The 22,599-nt window shown below is 38.9% G+C and overlaps 1 protein-coding gene across 3 annotated transcripts in view; it reads right to left on the bottom strand.

Annotated features, from left to right (window-relative positions):
- Positions 1–3,677: 3,677 nt before the first annotated feature.
- Positions 3,678–22,599, bottom strand: part of LOC148030990 (MADS-box transcription factor 23-like) — a 54,868-nt gene continuing 35,946 nt past the window's right edge. The window contains exons 3-5 of one of the 3 annotated variants that reach the window (XM_087684527.1): positions 5,195–5,235; positions 5,001–5,100; positions 3,678–4,913 (exon numbers count right to left, since the gene is read on the bottom strand). In XM_087684527.1, coding sequence (XP_087540653.1) covers positions 4,842–4,913; positions 5,001–5,100; positions 5,195–5,235 — 213 coding nt within the window. In that variant the 3' untranslated portion in view covers positions 3,678–4,841. Of the gene's footprint in view, positions 4,914–5,000; positions 5,101–5,173; positions 5,236–22,599 lie in introns of all 3 variants that reach the window. The other 2 variants (XM_087684526.1, XM_087684525.1) reach the window with 2 other exon arrangements.

Raw genomic sequence — 22,599 nt, 5'->3', positions numbered from 1 at the left:
TTTTGTTTTGCATGATGTATGCCATATACCTGTGTTGACTCGCAGCCTTATGTCAGCTGGTCAGCTTGATGATACAGGGTATTTTGTGTCCTTTGGAGACTCTGCATGGAAGATTACTCATGGAAGGCTTGTGCTTGCAAGAGGTACCAAGTCTGGCAGACTCTATCACTTACTTGTATCTGAAGCTACCTTGGATCATGTTTTGTCTGTGGGTTCTATCCCTCATGTATGCATGCTCATTTGGGGCATATGTCCCTTAAAGAAATGAAAATGCTCCGTGCTTTGCAGTATCTTCCGCCTTTTGACTCTTCATATTTTGATTCTTGTGATCATTGTTTGTATGGCAGCCAGACTAGAAATACGCATAAAAAGTCTGGTAAGAAATGCATGCATGAGCCCTTGGCTCTGGTGCACTCATATGTATGTCGGCCCATGCTCTGTCAGTCACTCGGTGCGGCAAAGTATTTTGTTACTTTCATAAATGATTACTCATGTAAAGTTTAGGCTTATCCCATAAAGCAAAAATCCGATGTCTTACACACATTTCAACGTTGGCTTGCATTAGCAGAGAACCAGTTTGGGAAAAGGCTAAAATGTTTAAGGTAAGATAATGGGGGTATGTATCATATGCTTTTGAGCAGTTTTGTGATGAGCAGGGTATTAAGCGTTAGTTGACCACCCCTTACACCCCACCCCAGAATGGTATGGCTGAACACATAAATAGGACCATTCAGGAAAGGGTTTGTAGCATGCTTAGCCAGGTTGGCTTACCACAGCACTTTTGGGCTGAGGCAGTTGCTATTGCAATGCATCTCATTAACACGTCACCTAGTAGTGGCATTGCCTTTCAGGTTGCAGAGGAGGTATGGGCATGCAAGCTGATGACCAGGAGATCAGTGCAAATAAAGGCACAAAAGTGTGCTCAACATGGAAACATCCTTTGCAAATTGATATTTTTCTTTTGTACTCTTTTGTAAAAATTCAAATATGAAGCAATGTAAAATGTGTAGTCCAAGAGGCTCACAATTTAAAATGTAGAAAGGAAAAGAAAGGCCAAACCCTTTTGTCTTATGCTAGGGTCTTTTAGACCTTAGCCAAAATGTATGCAATCCAATTTTATAATATCAATTTCTTGTATCCTTCAGTAATATTAGAGCATTTTATTAAGTTCTTATACATCTTATTATACTTTACTTTATGGCTATACATTACTTACCAATACTCAATATGATTTGGCCATAGTATGTAATTTGATCTTCTAACAACACATATCATGATCTTTCATCAATCTATAGATTAGATCATATGGTCAAAAATTTTCTTATAATATAAGAAGTACTTTTTGTTATTTTATTCAATACAACCTGAGATTTGGCTATGAGGTCAAATCTTTTCTTATAATGTAAGATGTAATTTATGTTATTTTTTCCAATATACTATGAGATTTCGCCATGCGGCCAAATCTTCTCCTTAAGCTATCTCTTGGCCAAAATAAGGACTTCCTATTTGGTCAAAACCTTCTTTCGGATGTCTCAGTTTCTTTGAGGGACAAGTTCGAACCAAATGCTATGTTGCTAACACCTCCTGCAGAGGCTAATTCGTGCGAAGGGGTCATGTGGAAGACGCGCCAAGGCTCCTGCTCCTCCTCCTGTGGTCAGCGATCATGCTTCTTCTTCTTCCTCTTCTGCTTCTTATTTCATCCTCCTTCTCCTTGTGCCCTTCTTCTCATTCAGCCTCCTGCGATTCCTCCATCCCGGAAAGAACTCTGACCTACACTGTCATTTTTGACAACATCACCTTTGTAGTAGTAGGATAGCTGCAGGCTCCAAGTGCATCGATGCCATGGAAAAAATTTCTTGGATTTGTTGATGCTCTTATCAGGAAGATGATCAAGCATGAAACTTTGTTGAAAGGAAAGCCCTTGAAGCCCTCAAGCCTTGTCATGGCTGAAATAATACTTCTAAACCCTTCTTCCTTGCAAGTTCCATAGCCACCTTGGTTTCCCATTTAGTGCACCAAATGAATAGCACCTTGCCACGTCACAAAATCGAACCACGAACCGGCCAAGTAGAGGCTGTAAGTACACTTGCTGGCCACAAAAACCTGCAAGAAAACCCTCTTCTTCACCAAGAACCATTGCTCCAAAACACACAAGGAAATGGCACACAAGAAATGGATAGATGAAAACCATCCTCACCCTCTTCCTCTTCCTCACTCTCCATTAGATTTGGCAATGAAGCATAAGAGAAAGAAGCAAGAACAAGAAGGCAAATGTTGTGCCAAAGTGGGAGAGAAATAAATGAGGCGTGAGAGGATTAATTAATACCTAGTCTCTAATGTCACCATTGACATTAGTGGTCAATAAATTAGTCTAGGCCCAAATTTGACACCGAGTACCACCTACTACCTATCAAACATAACTTATTACAACTTTTTCCTTTGGCACCAGCTGATATCACAAGGTTCTAGTCTCACACTATGAAATAATTGACTTGTATCTCACATGTGCAAGTCACATTAGCACATTTGATTAAGTTTTAATCAAATGCTAAGCAAAGCAATAAAATTTCAAGTTCTTGCGATAGTCCCACTTCCAAGCAGAGGTCTTAGTTCAAGTCTGTTGTCCATTAGCCAAGCATTTGCTACCAGCCACTAGCATCAATTTGTTGCTCTCTAGGTCTACGTTTACAACTACTAGTGAGAGATCATCAACCACCATCAGGCAACAGTTTTCAACCTTTTGCTCTTGCCTAAGATCCAATAAATAGCTATATTTTTGCTATTGTAGGTCCAGACAAACAATATTTACTAATTAGGGCTGCTGTCATTAGCCTACCATGTCATCATTATCAGCTGCATTTGTAATTTCAACAGTCATCTACGAGTTCGAGACTGTTTTCTCGAGCTACTTGCCCACAATTTGAGTTGTCTAAGTCATGTTTAGCATGATCTAAACTTTCCAAATCTGCATTTGCTACTGCTATACATATTTAGACGTTGTCAACTACATTTCAGAATCTATATAGATATTTAATAAAGGATTAATGGATACTAAAATGAACCACCATTTTCTTCTTAAGGTTTGTAATCTAATTAAAAAAATCTCCCATTGATAATAATTATTACTAAAAATCAAACTCTCATTAAATCTTAATCCATCCCATTGCACACTCATTACATAATATAAGTGCGCTATAGGGATTTGTAGGTTACACAATCTGTTGGAGTGTCTCTATCCTAGTGTTTTTCAATCACTTTTGTGGGTTTTTGTGTGGTTTCTGTTGCATGGTGAGACAGTCATGATTTAAGGTCAAGGGTATGATATGCACTCTCTTTTCTTTTGATTGCACGACTATGGGTTTTTAGATGCCTGATTGTCAACACACTCTCCAACCAACTCATAATCTCTCACCTTGGTCCTTCACAGACATGAGATTTCGAAGATCAATGTTCACCTTGCATAGTTGTTTGCTACATTGAGCATTGCATTTATTAATTCATCTTCAATGTTCATTATCTTTGAGTTACCCTAACCCTATTGAAATCTTGTTTCAGTCTATGATGTCATGCAATTGTATGTGTATTCTACATTCGAGTATTTTGTTACAATGTCCACATCAGTTCTACTATAGACAAGTTTCTCTAGGATCGACTCAATCCTGGAACCCAATCTTTCCTCTTTATGAGTTTGAACTTTGTAGGGTTTTGTCCTTGTGCATGTGCATAGACTTCAAACCCGTGTGGAGGTTTGGATAAGCTCTCTTCTCTCTACCAAAGCTAAGGATCTTTGCCTACCATATTACCACAGAAAAGAAACTTCAAATTTTATTGGTTGATTATACATCTTCCATGAAGGACCACATCAACAAATGGAGAAGTTGCAAGATGAGCTTGTTAGTGGATGTGGTCATTTCATATGTGAGTTAGTGCATGTCCCAATGAATGGGTTCATTTCTTTTCATTGTGATGTGGTTGCCAAATTTGGCACCTATTATATGGTCGATTGGTACACTTTATGCCAACCGACTTGTACTTTATTGGCCCCATAATTATGGCTGACCTGTTCAAGTTTGTAGCCTATTTATAGGCTAGCACTCCCTCCTCCACTTTGTATCAATCTGTATACCTCCACAATAGGTTCCATTGCAAAGAGGAAGCTAGTGCTAGTGCCCACACAACCAGTGACTAACATTGTTCTATATTGTCGCATGTCTTGTTGTATGGATTCCATTTCCCAAGCATCTCTTTGATTCCGAGTTCCCTGTGTAGTATTCTTTTCTTTGCAATGTTTCTCCTTTTTCTTCTTTCTTATGTTACACAATCTTTTACAACAATTTTTGGCACCATACTATTGTCCAACTATCGATAACCTACAAGTATGAGTGTTGTGAGTTGATCTTGAACACATAGCACGGGTTGATAATGTATTCACTCTCGTCCTTATGGCATTCTTCCTCGTGATGTTTTGCTTCTCTACAAATGCATCACCTTCGCTCTCTTTGGAGCTTCCATCAAACCGTCATAAATTCTTGCAAATCCATTGATATCATTGCCACATCCATATCCTTGGAGCCATGCACCTTATGAACCATTCAAACCACGAGCTTTCAAGTAACATACAACCATTAAAACATGGGACTTCCCTGGGATTTGTGCCACATCCATTTGCCCATATGATGATTCGACTTATTGCGTAAGTTATGGCAGTCATAAGAACTACGATTCAATTGGCTTCATATTGTTTTCAATTCTTTCTCACTTTTTCTCTTATTGAATGACTCTTCGTGCCATGCATATTCGTACTTTCTAAGGTTACCAAAAGTGAGTGCGGTCCCTCCCAATTAACAGTGTGCAGAACCGCATAGAAAATGCCCCATTTGAGTAGTCTGATCTTGAAGCTGCAACAGTTCCATCTGCAACAATGCATCAGATTCATGGTTGTGGGTCAAAGCACGCATGCATTCTACAAACATGCACGTATGTCTGTGGATACAATGTACCTTTCGCAGCCTTGTCTTGTAAAGAGCAGCCTCCAAGGTAGTTTCCATCATTTCCATATCGGGAAATGGTAGGAAGGAGAGATTTTCACCCAACAAGCAGCTGCAAATCAAGACAGGACGAATGTAGGTACCAAAAACGCAAACTTGAACATCAGCTGTCACAAGAGTTGCACCTCTGAAGGTCGGTCAAGTACTTGAGATGTTCTCGTAAGCGGAAAGCCTCATGTCTCCAAAACTGTGACAGGCATAGATAAGAATAATTAGCCAGAGATAAACATCAGCCCAAGAATTGCTTATAGTAAATAGACAAACAGCCAATCGTCAAAAGGAACCAAAAACCCAAACACGTCAACGGACAGACTTAGCATCTACATCTAGTCGAGCTTCGCATGTGTTCTCTCGTATGTTCGTTCCAAAGCTTCAAAGCTTTACAATAGGCATCAAAGTTCCAATTCAATTCCGATATGAAAATTGAGAACCTTACAAAACCAATTAAAAAAGGAGTACGCCTATTGGAGGCCAATTCAACGCCAATTCAAGAATGGGCACAAGTAATGGACACGGCTTAGAGACCTTGGGCGCACGAATGTTGTTCTTGAGAGAGAAGCCATGATGGGATGTGAGGTAGAAGCTATGGAATGAGAGAGAGAGAGAGAGAGAGAGAGAGAGAGAGAGAGAGAGAGTACACAAGACTGCATGAGTTCTCTTATTGACACTATTAGTCAGGATGAAGTGGCACATGTTGCACTTAATGGGGGAGTCATAGAAGAGTTTCCTTTATCTCGTTCTCTTCATCAAGGGTGCTCTCTCAGTTCTTATTATTGTTTGCATTGGTTACTCACACCATGCTTTCTTTGTTGGGTCATTTATCCCAAAATGGGGAGATTGTTGGTATATCTCTTCCCAGGGGTTCTCAACTTTTGGGTCAATCTTTGGCAGATGATTCCTTTGTGTTTCTCAAGGCTGATCGAACTAGTGCCAATTGAGCAATGGCAATTCGGAGTCTGTTTGGTTTGGCCTCGGGCCTTCATATTAATGCTCAAAAAACAACATTGATCTTTTGTATGGCGACAGATCTGCAAGAATTGGGTTGGCAGGGAGCTGTTGTTTCTAAAGGAGATATTATATGGCACTTGGGATATCCCGTTGGGGTGGAAATCCCTCCTTGAGCACTACTTGATTGGATTGTGAGAGGTGAGAGAATGCACAGAGATCAAAGCTCAAGCTCAACTAAAAATACAATTGATAGTCACAAAGAGACTCTATGAGAGTGAAGTGCGACATCCAATGCAATATTTTGAAGAGTATACGATGCAAGTACGAAGTACAACCCTTAAACCTTAGGGTTGCTAGAGTGTGTTCACATCCGAAAGGTGTAAAACATGATAAAACTTGCCCGCGTCATCCCCACTTGTTGCAGACCTTAACTTGGAGTGAAATAGGGCAGGACAGCTTGTTTCCAACCCTTTTTTAGGCTACCTTTACTAGTAGGTAGATTTGCACTTTTCTCTTGGGTGGCCTCTACTAGGCTAGGTGGCACCATTATTGCACACCTGGGCAGCATTAAACAGGTTGGGTTACCATTCTATGGCTGGGTGATACCAAAATAGACTTGTGTTTTCTATAGGCAACCCCTGGCACACATGCTGTAGAACTAGGCCCTGCATTACCCGTGTTCTAGTGTAGGTAGCCCTTGTATCTCTGTGTTTTATGTAGGCAAGTCCTTGGTCCTTTTGGATGGCACATTATAAAGTGAGAGTGGATCTCTATGTTTTTTGTGTGTGCATGAAACATTGTGTTCTGTGCCACTGCAATGGCACTATGACTATTAGTGAACAAAAGGTAGGCTCTTTGCACAGATACATCTAAATCAACCAACAAATGTCTAAGCCATATGCATTCAACTATGGTAGTGAAAGCTAACTTGTATTCAGCTTCACATGGCGATGTGGCAACATTGGATTGTTTCTTGCTAAGCCAAGAGATGCAAGATGAGCCAAGAAAGAAACAATTACCACTACTGGAGTGACGAGAATCAAAATCATAGCCCAATCTGAATCACTATAAGCATGTAGTTGCAGTGGTCCCCCCTTGGCATAAAGCAATCCAAGAGTTTGAGTACCTTGCAAGTAATGAAAAACACACTTAACAACTTGCCAATGTGACATGCATGGCTGGTGTATATATTTGCTCAGGGTTGAAACTGCAAATTGACTGTTTGGCCTTGTGTTGCATAGGTAAATGATAAATCCAATTGCTAGAACATACATATGGATATCAAACAAATCACTATCATGCATGCAAGTACAACTTGAGTCTAGGTTCCATTGGTGTACAAACTGGCTTGCAATCCTGTAAGCCAAACCTCTCAAGAAGTCTATCAATGTATCTAGAATGTGACAATCCAATGCCTCTAGCATCATGAATGAATTGAATACCCAAATAATAATGCAAAGGCCCCATATCAAACATCTCAAAAGTTTGCTGCAAATTTTGTTTGAATGCTGAAATCTTATCAGCATGTGTCCCTGTAAGTAGAAGATCATCAATAGAAAAACATATGACTAGCAAGGATGCCCCCTCTTCATATGTAGACTCTAATGAGATGTTTATGAACCCCTCACTGAGTAAAAAGGCATCAATCTTTGTATACCAAGCTCAAGGACCTTGCTTCAAACAATATAAAGCCTTTTTTAGCTTGCATACCAAGTGTTCAGATCCCACAATAGCAAAACCAATGGCTATTGTACATGCACTTCTTCTTGAAGTTCCCCATGTAAAAATGCAGTCTTTATATCAAGTTGGTGCATAGTCCATCCATAATGGGTAGCCAAAGCAACCATAGACTAAATGGTAGTCATACACAATGTAGGAGCAAATGTCTCCTCATAGTCGATGCCTTTCTTCTATGCGTAGCCTTTAGGCATAAGCTTGGTCTTATATTTGTCAATGGATCCATCTGCATTCATTTTAAGCTTATAGACCCACTTTGTACCAATGGCTTTCTTTCCAATAGTCAAGGAGACTAAATCCCATGTTTGATTCTTTATGATAGAATCAAACTCAGCTTGCATTACTGCCATTCAATACACACTATGTTGGCATCCTCAATGCATTCAAGTTCCTCATCATCAAGTGTATCTACTACCATAACAAATTCCATGGTATGTGCACTATCATGCATATGAGCTTGCCTTCTAGTACAACTAGTAATAGGAGCATCCAAGTGACTATCTTTCATAGAATACAAATACTACCTAGGCATCTGCCTAGCTTCCTCACTGTGTACAAGCTCTTGCTAAATTTCAAATTCAACACCTTGTTGAATATTTAGATCGGGCATAGGCTATTTTTTTGCATTACCCAATGGAGTAGTTGGCTGAACGTTAAGTTCACTTGCTGAAGCTCCAACTATATCATTGAAAGAAATGGGCGCAACCCTTCAAATACATAATTGGCAGCCCAATTTCTATCAAAACCAGCAAGGGATAATTCTGTTGTTTCATAAAAAACCACATCCCTAGTGATAAGTACCTTCTTAGAGATAGGATCATATAATCTATATACTTTGCTCTCATTGTTGTACCCCACAAAAATGCATATAATAGCTTTGTTATCCAATTTCTTTCTTAGTACCTTGGGAATGTGTGCATATGCAAGACATCCAAAAGTACAAAAATGTCCAACAGAATGTTTCCAGCTATTCCAAGCCTCAAAATGCGTGATATTTTTCAATGCCTTTGTGGGGTACCTATTCAATAGAAGGTTTTCGGCTATTCCAAGCCTCAAAAGGTGTGATATTCTTTAATGCCTTGATGGGATACTTGTTCAAAAACATGGCAAGGACACATAACTGCTTCGATCCAGAAACTATGTGGCAAGATTTTTACTTTAAGCATACATCTCACCATCTCCATGAGTGACCGATTCTTCCTTTCTACAACCCCACTCTGTTGTGGAGTATAAGGAATAGTGTACTGATGGACGATGCCTTTTTGCTTTTAAAAAAAAACAGCATAGAAGACATGTATTCCCCCCCTCAGTCCGAATGGAGAGTCTTAGTCCAGCAACCAAATTGATTTTCAGTAAGTGCTACAAAATCCAAAAATGCATCATATAATTCTAACTTTTGCACCAAAGAGTAGACCCAGCAAAAATGAGTAAAGTCATCAGTGAAAGTAGCAAAATAGTAACAGCCACCCAATAACTTTGTTTGCACAAGACCACATACATCCAAGTGTACAATTTGTAATCTGGCAGTTGCTCTAAAAGCAACATCATGAGGAAATGAAAAATGATGCATTTTTTCCAAAATTCACCCCTCGCATATATGCTCAAGAGGTCTCTCCAAGGGAGGTAAACCATCAAGCATCTGTGTATGCTTCATAAACATCAAGCTACCATAGTTTACATGCCCCATGCAAGCATGCCATAACTTTGCATGTGACATAGTGGGAGAGTGAGAGTAGATGCTAGATACACCAACTGATCAACTAAATAAGCATCCAACTCATATAACCCATGACATAAAGTGCCACTCAAAGCCAAAGTCATGTGTTTCTTATCTTTGACCATACATTTGTCATCATCAAAGGTGACTTGCAAACCACACTTTTTCAAAGAAGAAATAGACGACAAATTCTTCTTTATACCTCGCACAAATAATGCATCCTGCAAGCAAAGAATAGAGCCATCACTGGCTGCCAACACAATCTCCCCAATACCTCTAATAGTGTATGATGCATTGTTGGCACATTGCACAAACTTGCCAACATGAGTTGCAATAATAGAGGAAAATAAATCCCTACAGGATGTGATATGCCTAGAAGCATCATTATCAAAGAACCATGTGCACGTATCCTCAATAGAGCTAAATAATCTATTAGCCCAAGAAGAGTCATAATTGCATGTGTAAAAACAATAGTCTCGATTTGCAAACAACAAAGGACACAGACTCAATGGCAGTAGAAGGTGCATTAGAAACAAACATCCCTGATCCTTCTTCTCCTTGGCTATGTGCTTTCTACATTGAGTGATGTAATGTCCTGGCTTCTTGCAATAGTGGCATTTTCCCTTCTTGGCTTGCATGCCCCCTGTTTCTTATTGCCATGTGAAGTGCCTGAACTCCCAGAGCTCTGCGGAGCATTCTTTGCTTGGTTGCCCTTGCCCTTTTGTCTTTCCCTAAAAGCATGGTCAGAGGCTATAACATCCACACCACTATTCTTTCTTATCTACTCCTCCTCTAAGAGCAAACTGACCAATTGAAGGAAAGTAAGTGGCTTTGGGAAAATCCTCATGGTGAGGTTCACGACCATATGAAAGGCCAAATACTAGCGTGGGAATGAATTCAAAGTAGTAGATATCAACTGCATATCTAAGTAGTGCTCATCTACATTCATAAGCTGCTCATGCAAGTGCTAAATGTTATTTAGATGATCTTGCATAGAATCCCCCTCATTCATCTTTACAGTTTCAAGCTCTTTCTTCAAGAACTCTAAGGTCAGTCATGCTTCTCATGAAGAGGTTGTAGATCGAATGTATGGGATGATGGACCACTGAACTACCAATGCAATCAGCACCCTGAGTGGTTTAGCTAGAGCGAGCAGAACATGCTGAGTTGCCCGTTGTCCACATCCTCTAGAGGAGGAGTAGCAGGAGCCACAACTCCAAGCCTAACTTCTTCACCGCTAACATAATATCAAAGATTCTTTGTAATCAACGCATTTTTCATCATAAAAGACTAAAGAGAATAGTTGTTGCCATCCAACTTCTCCTCCTTGGACACATATGTAAATACATCACCTCCCTGATTTGTCATGGTAAATGTCATTGATAAAGGAGCAAAAGAGTAATACTTCAAGTTGGACCAACTAGGAAATCTCAAAATTTTCAAAAACTACAGCAAGCACTTTGCTGTAATTAGCAAATCTAATCACACTCTGTCAAAAACTATCTCAAGTATATGCTATCTAAGGCATAAATAGTGCTTCACAACATTAAAACTGTAAGAGCCCCAAATTTAGTGCTTCACAACATTAAAATTGTTAAAAGCCCAAAATTTTCTTGTCCCAAAATGTACAAATTTAGTCTATTATAGACTATCATCACTAATGTATATTTTCCAATCTTTGAGTTGACTTCAAAAGCCCCAAATTTTTGACCCAAAATTTCACAAAATCTTTGCGTGAAATGTGTTCCAGATACTTGCAAAGTAGAGAGATGATGTCTGAGCACAAGCCCCTTCCAGAAGATGAAATCTGAATTAAACCTGTATAGATGAGGCTCGATGATATAGTGGCATTCATGCAGGCTACTGGCAACCTATGGTGGTCGTGCATAGGGCTGGCAAGTGGAGTTGGTCATGCAAAGGGCGGCACAATTAGAGGTAGGCCCAACTGGAAGCGTTGCGCAGAGAGCTGTAGGGCCTTGTGTAACGGGTACCTATAGCACTAGAGCGATGCACATGAGAGAGGCATTGCCTAGATTGGTGACGTGTGCAAGAAAGTGGGGCAGTTATTACACAAACAACTCTGTGGACAAGGTCTGGTGGGCACTGGTGGCATGCTTGTCAGATAGGCACTGTGGTGGTGGCGCCAGAATGGCTAGCACTACCGATATCTAAGGGGGTAGAAGCTACCTACAGACACCTGGGGACTCTGGAGCTTAGGACAATTGAGAGGTGGCAGCTCAGCTTGGAAGTGGCCACAGGCTGAGCTGAGCAACTCTAATACCAAATGTGAGAGGTGAGAGAATGCACAGACATCGAAGCTCAAGCTCAAGTAAGAGTACAATTGACAATGAAGAGAGTGTGTGACAGTGAAAAGATAAGGCGACACCCAATGTAATAATCTAAAGAGTATAAGATGCAAGTTCAAAGTACGACCCTTAAACCTTAGGGTTGCTAGAGTGTGTTCACACCTGAAAGGTATAAAACACGATAAGTGCACAAATTGTCACATGCATAGAAAATAAAAGAGAATGAATTTGGGGAAAAAGCTTCTCGTAAGGAGAGTAAAAAGTTCCCTATTGTCCTACCAAGGATCATTGACACTCCTCTATGAGCATAGGCATGAGTCAAACCCAACATGGATGTCCTCCAAAATTCATGATAGGTTTACATATTGGGAATCTTAGAGCTGGCCTCTTCATGTGCAGCTCAAAGTGGCACAATCTATCATGATTAGTATGGTCTCTTATTTCCTACCTCTACTTGCTTGGACCACGAACTCTCTCCTAGAATTGGTGCAGCCTATCCGCTTTATGTTATGCAAAAAGAAAGGTAATCATTTGGGTCAAGTGTGGATATCTTGGCAATATATTACTACTCCAAAACAATTGGGGCAGCATATTACTACTCCAAAATAGTTGGGCAAAGCTAGTTTAATCTTCAAATGATAGCTCTAAGAATGGCCCATTTGTAATCCCTTTCCATGTAGACTTATTGTTGGACTGAGTTGCAAAATTCCTTATCGAGGAGACTGGTATCTCCCATGGTCATGCACACTTATTTCGGCATCCTAGTGGCATGTGTTGAATCGTACAAGGGCTCTTAAATTATCACAATCATTTCTTCTGACTCATTTGATTGCTTCTTGGCAAGAGAGACTTCGCTTTATAGTTTGGTATCCTCTTGATTTCCAAAAGGAGGCTACTTCATTACAATCAATAGTGTTAGTTGCATCCAGGTTGCATCATTGGCCAAATAAAGATTTGGTGAGATAAATTTGATCGAATGGTTTGATTAGGGCTATGATGCTCTCATTCCTAGGTAGTCCCATCTTTATTCTTTCCATTGTATACACCAGCACTTTCCGGTGCCTAGAGGCTATAGCCAAATTTGGTTGACCCCACCTAATTTTCAGCCTACTTCTAATCTAACTATCATAGTGCATTATAGACAACTCTTTTGCAATGCCCAAATCTTCAAACCTCTCACTAGATAAGTAAGCCTTATAGCTCCCTTACACGCCTTAGTGGCTATAATATACTCAACCTCAGTGATAGATAAAGCAGAATATGGCTGCAAGATCAAGTCTATTGTGAAATAAAAGCCTCTATCATAGACATCTTGGAGTCTACATTCCCTACAAAGACAGTATCTACGTACCCAAGAGTAGATGGATCCTTTCTTCTAAAGCATATGCACATAGCATTAGATATTCTCAATGCCCCCACCATCATAAAGTGCCACTAATGATCCATGGTGCTCAAAATTGTAAGGCCCTCATTATGAGGAGAAGCTATGTGTGAGAACAAACATTGGGTAGGTCCTGACTTATATGTCAAATGAGGTCTATTTGAACGAATGGCAAAAATGTGATCTTTGTGGATCTAGCCTTTGGGTTAGATAGAGTAGTTATGGTGGTAGCAACTGGAGGCACCATGCATCGAGTTGCAAGGTGTGGGAGTTATAAAAGTCCCTAGTTATGGTGGTAGCAACTCGAGGCACCATGCATCGAGTTGCAAGGTGTGGGAGTTATCAAAGTCCCTATTTTGGGGTCCTAGGGATGTAGAAGTGGCTCTTAGTTGAGGGATCTCAAGGGAGGCCAGCACCCCCCTAATGCGGGTTCAGGGGCAACAACTCTAGCTTGACGGTAAAGAGAATATTCTCTGGGCCCGACTAAGGAAGATTCATAATATAGTTGGATATGCCGACCAGACTACCTTCCTCGGTTATAAAACGAAAACCCCTCTAAAGCCACTGTGATTCTTTTTTTCACCCAATCAAGGTTCTTCTAGCTACCTTTAAGCTCTTCACCAACTATCATATGTTTGGATCATTATCTAAGCTTCAAAATGAAAGCGCACCGATGGATAGAGCCATCTTTGTATCAATTCCTTTGAAATTAAAACAATCGTTGTTCTTCTCATATTTGTTGTGTGTTCTCTACTCCTTGCTGAGATTCTGTCCACTGTGGTATTAGAGCACAAGGGGCTCTGAGGAGTAAAGAGTATGCGAGAGGGAAGGGCTTCAACAACAAAGAGGAGAAATAACACATGCTACATTAAGTAGCAATATTGGCATATGAGGTGGTGCTGTTGTTGTACTAACAATTCTAACACCGAGGATTCGTCCACCAATCTTCAACAAAGGCAAGTTAGATGATACAAACTATATCTTGTGGAAGTTTAAAATCACAACTATCATTGATTCTTATGAGCTTCTGGGATATTGCGGATTGACCCAAAACCACAATCCAACTTCAATCCATCAAATTTGAGTCTCGTGATTCCTTCAAATGTAGATCTTCTGTGAGCTTGGAAACAAAGGAAAGTAGATGCATTGTGCGCCTTAGTTACAAGTTGTTTTGACAGTGTTTTGGCCTTAATTCATCATATACAACCAAGGCATCAAAGGCTTGAAACGTACTGAGGAGTTAATACAAAACACAAAACCAAACAAGAATTCAGAACTTAGAGAATCAACTAGCAATAGAGAAGTTTCTTGAAGGAGGGACAGATGAAGCATTTATCACTCATATCAAGAATCTCCACGATTGAATGGTTGGCGCTAGGATAGAAAAGACTAGTGGGGAGCTAGCTTGGAGGTATCATCCAATTTGTACACCAAATTTTGATGGATTGGTAATTTCCCTAAATACTTAGGTGAGACCCTAAGCTTTGACATTTGAGGAAATTTGTGCACTACTAATGGAGAAGGAGTTGAGACTTAAATCCCAAGAAGGCAGTAGTAGTGGAGATGCTACATTCTTTACCAATGGGCAAGGCAAAGATGGTTGCTCTACCAATAGTGACAAAAAGAAGAAGGGTGGTAAGAAAAAGTTTCAAGGAGAGTGCTTCTACTCTAAGAAGAAAGGACACGCAATTGCAAATTGTCATGTCAAGAAGGTAGATGAAAAGAATGGCACCAAGGAGATTAAAGGAAAGAAGGTAGCCAATACGGTTAAAGCAGAGTTGGAGTTATTCATGGCAACCATTGAGAAAGTGTATTCCTTTATGCAAGAAATATCTAATATTGACTCATGGGTATTGGATAGTGGCACCTCCTGTCACATGACCGATAAGAAAGGTCTATATAGTTCTATCAAGGCTCTATAAGAATTTCTCATTGTAATAGTTGGGAATGATGCAAAATGTTGTGCTAAGGCCACATGTATTATTTCATTTATTATTGCATATGGCAAACTAAAAAATCTTTCAAATGTATTGTATATTCTAGAGATTAAGAGAAATCTACTGCTATCAGTTGCTTCTATAGCTGATCTTGGCCATGAGGTGAGGTTTACTAAGATAGGTGTAGAAATTATTGATAGTGCTGGCAAAGTTATTGGCAAAGGAGAAATAAGAAACAACATTTATGAGCTAAGTGCTCTTATAGCCACCGCTCGTGTGGGCACAAGTAAACTTTGGCTTTAAGATTTAGTCACATTGATTTTGTAGTGTTGAAGGAGATGCATAAGCAAGGTATGGTTTCTCACCTATTTGCAATAACTAAAATGAAGGGACCATGTGAAGCTTGCATAATAGGCAAGCAACATAGAAAGGCATTTCCACAAGAAAGCAAGAATAGAGCAAAGGCTCTTCTAGAGTTGGTGCATGCTAACTTGTGTAATGTAAAATGTGTACAAAATCCTTGGGAGCATCTGCTTATTTTATGTTAATCGTTGATGACTATAGTAGAAAGATTGGGTGTACTTCCTTCGTGATAAGGCTCAAGCTTTTGGTAACTTTAAAGAAAGGCTAAAACTTGTTGAGAATGAAATAAGACAAAGTGTGAAGAACTTTAGAATAGATAGTGGTGGTGAGTTCAACTCAAAGGAGTTTGAAGACTTTTGCAAGAGAAAAGGAATTAAGTATCAATTAACAATGCCTCATACACATCAACAGAACGGCATTGTTGAACACTGAAATCGCACCACTGTGGAAATAGAAAAGTGCATGCTTAAGGGTAAGGGATTGTTTAATCATTTTTGGGCAAAAGCTATTAGTAATACAATCTACATTCTCAATCGGAGTTACACAAAGGCTCTTAAGTGCAAAACTCATCATGAGGCCTATTTTGGTAAGAAACCATCTGTCTTACATTTTAGAACTTTTAGATGTGAATGTTATGCACATGTTCCAAAGGATAAGAGAAAAAAGTTAAATCCAAAAGGCATAAAATGTATCTTTTTCAGTTACAGTGATGAGCAAAAGGCTTACAAATTGTATGACCAAGAGGCAAGGAAGATCATAGCAACCCATGATATGGTATTCAAGAAGTAGCCACATAGTGCAGGAGGAGAATATAGGTTCTTCCACTTTATCATCCTGTGAAGAAATAGTCGAGACTATGAACCTATCCCAAGAGCTATCCCTAATGTCAAGGAGGAGGAAGCACAATCTTTGGATGGTGAGGAAAAAGTTTACTAACGTGCAATCACGCCACTAGAAAAGCCATTGCCATGATGGGTGAAGCAACTTTATGATTACACTAATCCTATGCCTACCACAACTAAGAAAAAGGTAGATGGACCAAGGAGGTCACTGAGAATAGAGAAGTGAAAACGGCTTCTGCTCACATAGTCAATATGGCCTTGATGGGGTTGAGATTATGAGAGAAGTAAAGGAGACAACATAATTGGAAGAAACACTTGCTAGTTTAGCATGAAGAGTAGCTATGCAAGTTGAGTATGATAGCAAAATCAAGAATGATACTTGGGAGCTATGGGATTGGCTAGGAAAGAGAAAGATTAGTTAATTTACCAAATGGATGTTAAATCAATATTCTTGAACGGTGACCTCAAGGAGGAGGTATATGTGGCTTAGCCAATAAGGTTTGAGATCCCCCATTCTCAGAACAAAGTTTGTAAGCTAAAGAAGGCATTGTATGGGTTGAAACAAGCCCCTAAAGTATCGTGCCAGTGGATAGATAAATTCTTTCTAGGTTTGAATTTCAAAAGATGTGCCTCAAATGCTAACTTCTATGTTTACAAGGATAGTTTTGAGCTTTGAGTTTGAAATGACAGACTTGGGCTTGTTGCACTATTGTTAGGGAATTGAAGTCCGTAAGAGCCTGGCAAAATCTTCATCTCTCAAAAGAAGTATGCATAGGAGATCTTAAAAGCATTTGGCATGACCAAGTGTAAGGAGATAGCTACACCTATGGAGGTCAATGAGAGGTTATCCATTGAGGATAGATTAGCACTAGTAGACATTGAAAGGTATAGCAAGTTGAGTGGTAGCCTCATCTACTTATGTAACATCGTGCTAGATATTAATTTTAGTATTGGTGGTTTGAGCAAGTTCTCAAACAAACCATGAGAAAGTCATTCGAAAGCCAGGATGCAGGTGCTCAGATACTTAAAGGAAACTCTTGACTATGGTATCACATACAATTCTGGAAGTGCTCTTATGGAAAATTGTGACTCAGATTGAACAAGTAACAATGATTCCAGGAAACCAGTTTCTAGATGTTGTTTCTCTTTAGGTTCAAGAATCTTTTCTTGGATTGATATGAAGCAACCAACTATGGCATTGTCTTCTACCGATTCAAGCACCGCATACGGCAACTTATTTTGTTGCATGTGAAGCACTATGGTTAAGGAGGATCCTATGGAGAGAGATCCAACACTGCTAAGGTGTGACAATTAGAGTTGCATCGCCATTACCAAAAATCCAATTTTTCATGCATGTACCAAACACATTGAGATCCACTATTGCTATGTGCATAACTTGATTAAGAATTGGATAGTATAGCTAGTCTACTATCCAATAGAGGAGAATGGAGCAAATATCTTCACCAAAGATCTTACAAAGGATCTCCTTTAAATTCATCTTCATAGACTTGATGTTGGGTTGAGAATGTAGCTTGCTTGCACATGGACTTTAAGGGAGTGTTAGGTATGCTCAATGTCCTACCAACACAAGATGACACCAATGATCCATGGTCCTATAAGTTGTAAGCCCCCCATTATGAGGAGAAGCCATCTGTGAGCATGGACATTGGGTGGGTCTTGACTTATATGTGTCAAATGAGGTCTATATGATCAGATGGCAAAAAGGTAACCTTTGTGGATCTAGTATTTAGGTTAGATAGAGTAGTTATGTTGGTTAGCAACTTGAGGAACAATGCATCGAGTTACGGGATGTGGGAATTATCAACACTTTCTATTTTGGGATTCAAGGGCCATGGAAGTGGCCCCTGGCCGGGGGATCTCAAGGGGGCCAGAAATCCCCCTAACAGGGGTCTGGGGCCAGCACTTGGAGCCTGATAGTAAAGGAAATATTTATTGGCCGACTAGGGAACATTCATATATATACTTGGACATGCCAACCAAACTACCTTTCTGGGATATAAAAGGAAGACCCCTCTAAAGCCATCGTGAATCTATCTTTCACCTAATCAGAATTCTTCCAAGTACCCTTATACTCTTTACTTATCATTGTATGGGTCACCATCTAAGCTTCACAGTGGAAGCACATGAGTGGACAGAGCCATCTTTGTATCATTTCATTTGAAATTAAAGCGGTGACTGTTTTTCTTATATTTGTTGTGTGTTCTCTACTCCTTGCTTAGATTCTGTCCATTGTGTTGTGTAATCTCTACACATAGTTCTAGTGCTGTTTAAGTACCTCATGATACTCTTCATTGTCTACTAATGCTTTTTGTGAGTGACTCACACTACATAGGCAATGTTTGGACATGTAATAACTATGGCATGTATCAAGATATATATAAGGAACCTTGTCCATGTCAATCTTTTGCTTGTTTGACTTGGGGTTGTCCTCTTGGGTACGTTTCAAGTATAGAGGAAATGGAACATCGATTATGTTCTCTCTCTCCATACCCGAATGCTTAAAAATATTTCCAATATATTCCTTTTGAAACAAATAAAGTGTATTTTTGTCTCTATCTTGCATAACACATGTAAAATATGTGACCGATATTTCTTAAGTCCTTTATATCAAAGGCTTCATAAGACCTTTTCTTTAGTGCATCCACATCCATGACTGAATCCCCAATAATTAGCACGTCATCCACATAGAATATCAAAATCATAAGGTTGTCATCCATAGCCTTCCTAGCGTATAGACACTAATTAGTGTCATGTTTAGTGTATCCTTGAGATTGCATAAAGGCATAAAGACATTAAACTTAGTCTCATGTTTAGTATATTCCTCATATTGTGTAGAGACATAAAGGCATTCAACTTATGATATCATTCCTTGGTAGTTTGTTTCAAACCATATAAGCCCTTATGAAGCTTATACCAACTATTCCTTGCCTTCCATAACATAACCTTCAAGTTGCTGCATATAAATATCCTCATGTGAATCTTCATGTAAGAAAGTTATCTTTATATCTATCTAAACAAGCTCCGTGTCTTTCCATGAGGCCCTTCACCTTCTTACGACATTCTCACCTCACCATTAGCTAGCTGCCCAAGCCTTGCATTGTGTAGAACAAGCCATATATACTCATGTGATGACTATCCATCCACTTGGAACGCTACCCTACATATCCCATTTTAATGGGTTGTCTATGCATTTTATCCTCATTAAAAATTATGTGTGTGTGTATTATTTTCTTAGACCATGATTTCATAACCGAGAGCCCATTTCTCTCAACTCCCCATATTTAAGAAACATATACTTCTTAGACTTAGGATCAAGATTACTTTGGTTATCCTTAGATACATGCATAAATGTTTCACAATCAAAGATTTGTGCATGATCGTAATTAGGCTTCTTTCTAGACGATAGCTCCTCTAGAATTTAGCCATCCAATGGCTTACTAGGAGACCTATTAATCAAATGCACTACTATTTTTACAACTTCATCCCAAAACACATTAAGTGAGACCAATATTAGAAATCATATTACTAACCATTTCCTCAATGGTCCTATTCATGTTTTCAATCACATCATTTTGAGTAGGATTTTCACGAGCTGTCAACTCTCTTTTGGTACTACTCCTTGCACAAAAGTTTGTAAAGGTACGAGAACTGTATTCAACACCATTATCAGTTCTTAAGCACTTAAGATTTTTGCCCAAATGATTCTCTCCAAATTCCAAGAACTTTTGGAATATATCTAGTGTATCACTCTTCTTACAAAGAGGGTAAGCACAAACCTTCCTAGTGGTATCATCTATGAAACTAACAAAATATAAAGCTTCACTCAATGAGACTTAGGCATACATCCATACAAATCACTATGAACCAAATCCAAGAACTCAAATATTCTATTGCCATCACCTCTCTTATGAGACAAGTTAGTTTGTTTACTTTAAAAGACAATGCTCACAAAATCCAAGATTAAAAAGTTTTCATACATAAGATAATTCAAATAGCAAAAAGCTTTTATTCTACTAACTGGTACGTATTTCAAATGATGATCCTACAAAGAGGTTGATGATTGTTTTTTGATAACTACAACATGGTCCTTAACTCCAAAAATATGCAAAGGATATAAAGTACCATATTTATAGCCTTTGGTAACAACAAGAGCTTTTGTAAATTTTCCATACATGATCTCCAAAGTTCACTGTAACCACACTCATCAAGTTGTCTAGTACTATCAAAGATTTAGTCAATTCTAGAACATGTTGTATTTTTTGTAAGACAAAAGAAGATCCACTAGCTAGTGACAAACGTACGTCCCCTATACCAACAATGCCACATCTATTGTTGTCATCAAGAGGGACATCCTTGTCTCCCAACATCATAACTCTTTATGCAAAATGACATGAAATAATTCTCCAAAGTCCAAAAATCTAATTATTCACAAGTGAGAGCACTAGAGTTCTTTGAACATGAATTGTTCTTTCCAATCAACTCCTCTATGAGCAAACTACTCTTAATATTAGTACTCATAAGACCACCTATAGGTACAAAATTGCTAATGGCTTTGCTAAAAGTATCCCAACTCTTAGGCAAGGTGATCAACAAGAACATGGCTCTAACTGAATCATGAAAAGTGTTCTTCTATGCTATCAACTAATTGAAAATGATATTAAACACATTCAAATAGTTAGACAAAGAAATCCTCTTCTCCACAGGAGATCAATGAGTTTATTTAACCAATGAACCTGCGAAGTAGCACTTTCTTTCTTATACAAGTCATAAGACTTCTTCCATACTAAACCACATTACAAATTTTCTCTTTTTGATAAGAAAAGTTAATACAATCAAGATTTTTAATATTGAACAATTCATTTTCTAAAGTTGAAGATAAGCCATGGTCACTACAATGTATGGCAAACAACAAGCAACCAAGATGATGTTAATTACAAGATGAAGAAAACCAAGAAACTATAAAACTGAGTGCTCACCGCAATGGCCAACCAATAGTAAAAGCAATACCAAAATAGCCTCAGCACTCTTCGATGCATAAAAATATTTTGCCAAATTTTTCGTATCGTTTTCCAATTGTTCAACTCAAGCAAAACAATCTAAAAAACATATTTATCTTCTCTTTATGGTATGAAAATGATTCTAACTTGTTTGGTTACAAAAAATGTTCTTTCTTATAAAACTAATGTTGTGTAGCTTCCAAAACATGGATAAATATGACAAAATGACATCAACGTACCCACTTGCCAAAATGCATTCAAATAGGTTATTTTCATTAGTAAAACAACCTCCAAGAGTAGTTTAAAATATATCCCATAAACATCGTGATCTCACCAAATTGTCAACTCAATAACCAACCCCTATAAGTACAAGCTAACTCTCTATTTATGAATAACAAGCTACCCCCCTTGAGCTTAAGCAGCCCATGTGCCTATATACGTTGGATATGTAGCCCAAAACCTATTCTTAAGAATTCAAAAATAAAGCTATTTGACTTGAAATCTAGCCACTAATACTTTCCTACATTCGTCCAAATTAGACTATTACAACCCCCCAATCAAGCCTCAATGGCTATTCACAGTGAAACACCTTTTGTGACTTAGATGTAGAGATTGATAATGAGAATAGTATGTCTTTTAAGATGTGGACACAAGCTGACCCCCTACTTACAAAGTGTTGGGGATAAAGGCACTCGTGCTTACGCTGCCTTGTATTTATTTCACACATTGTGACTACACCCCTATTCATTGCAAGTGGCTGGCACCCATCACTATCACTTTATTCTTTATTCATTCAATCACTATTAAGGGAAGGCCGATCACATATTGTGACTATTGGAGTCCCCACATATAGTGTCTCTCTCTCTTGGTCTCTTGCTCAATCTATCATATCTCTTGTTTTGCCCTTGCTTTTGCTTATGTGCTTCTACTCATGCTCTAATTTTCAACTCGTATCAAAGCCAACCATTCGAGTAGCTTCTTCATCCATTGCTTTATTTCTGATTCAAAGCTTCAACTCAAGGTTTCATGGCAGCCACTGTTTCTTTCACTTGAGGTATGCAATGAGGCTACCCTTGTTTTGCCTTGTTCTAGCTTGCTCCCGGCTTGTTGAGAGCTTCTCGGGGCTTAGGTAAGCCTTATTGAGCTGAGGAGCATCCATTCTATTCATTTTGAGTGGATATAGAGCATGTTATAGAAGTCATGGACAACTATGATAGCTTGATAGTACTATCATATTTTGGCCATAACTATTGCATACAGTACCGAATTCAAGCATTCTATAGCTAGAAATGAAGAGCGCAA

The sequence above is a fragment of the Lygodium microphyllum genome, chromosome 9 (genome assembly GCF_053477565.2).
Source record: "Lygodium microphyllum isolate KBCC chromosome 9, Lygodium_microphyllum_v1.1.10, whole genome shotgun sequence".
Taxonomy (NCBI): Eukaryota; Viridiplantae; Streptophyta; class Polypodiopsida; order Schizaeales; family Lygodiaceae; genus Lygodium; species Lygodium microphyllum.
Note: the sequence above shows the minus strand (reverse complement) of the source record. Positions and strands in the feature narration are given on the sequence as shown.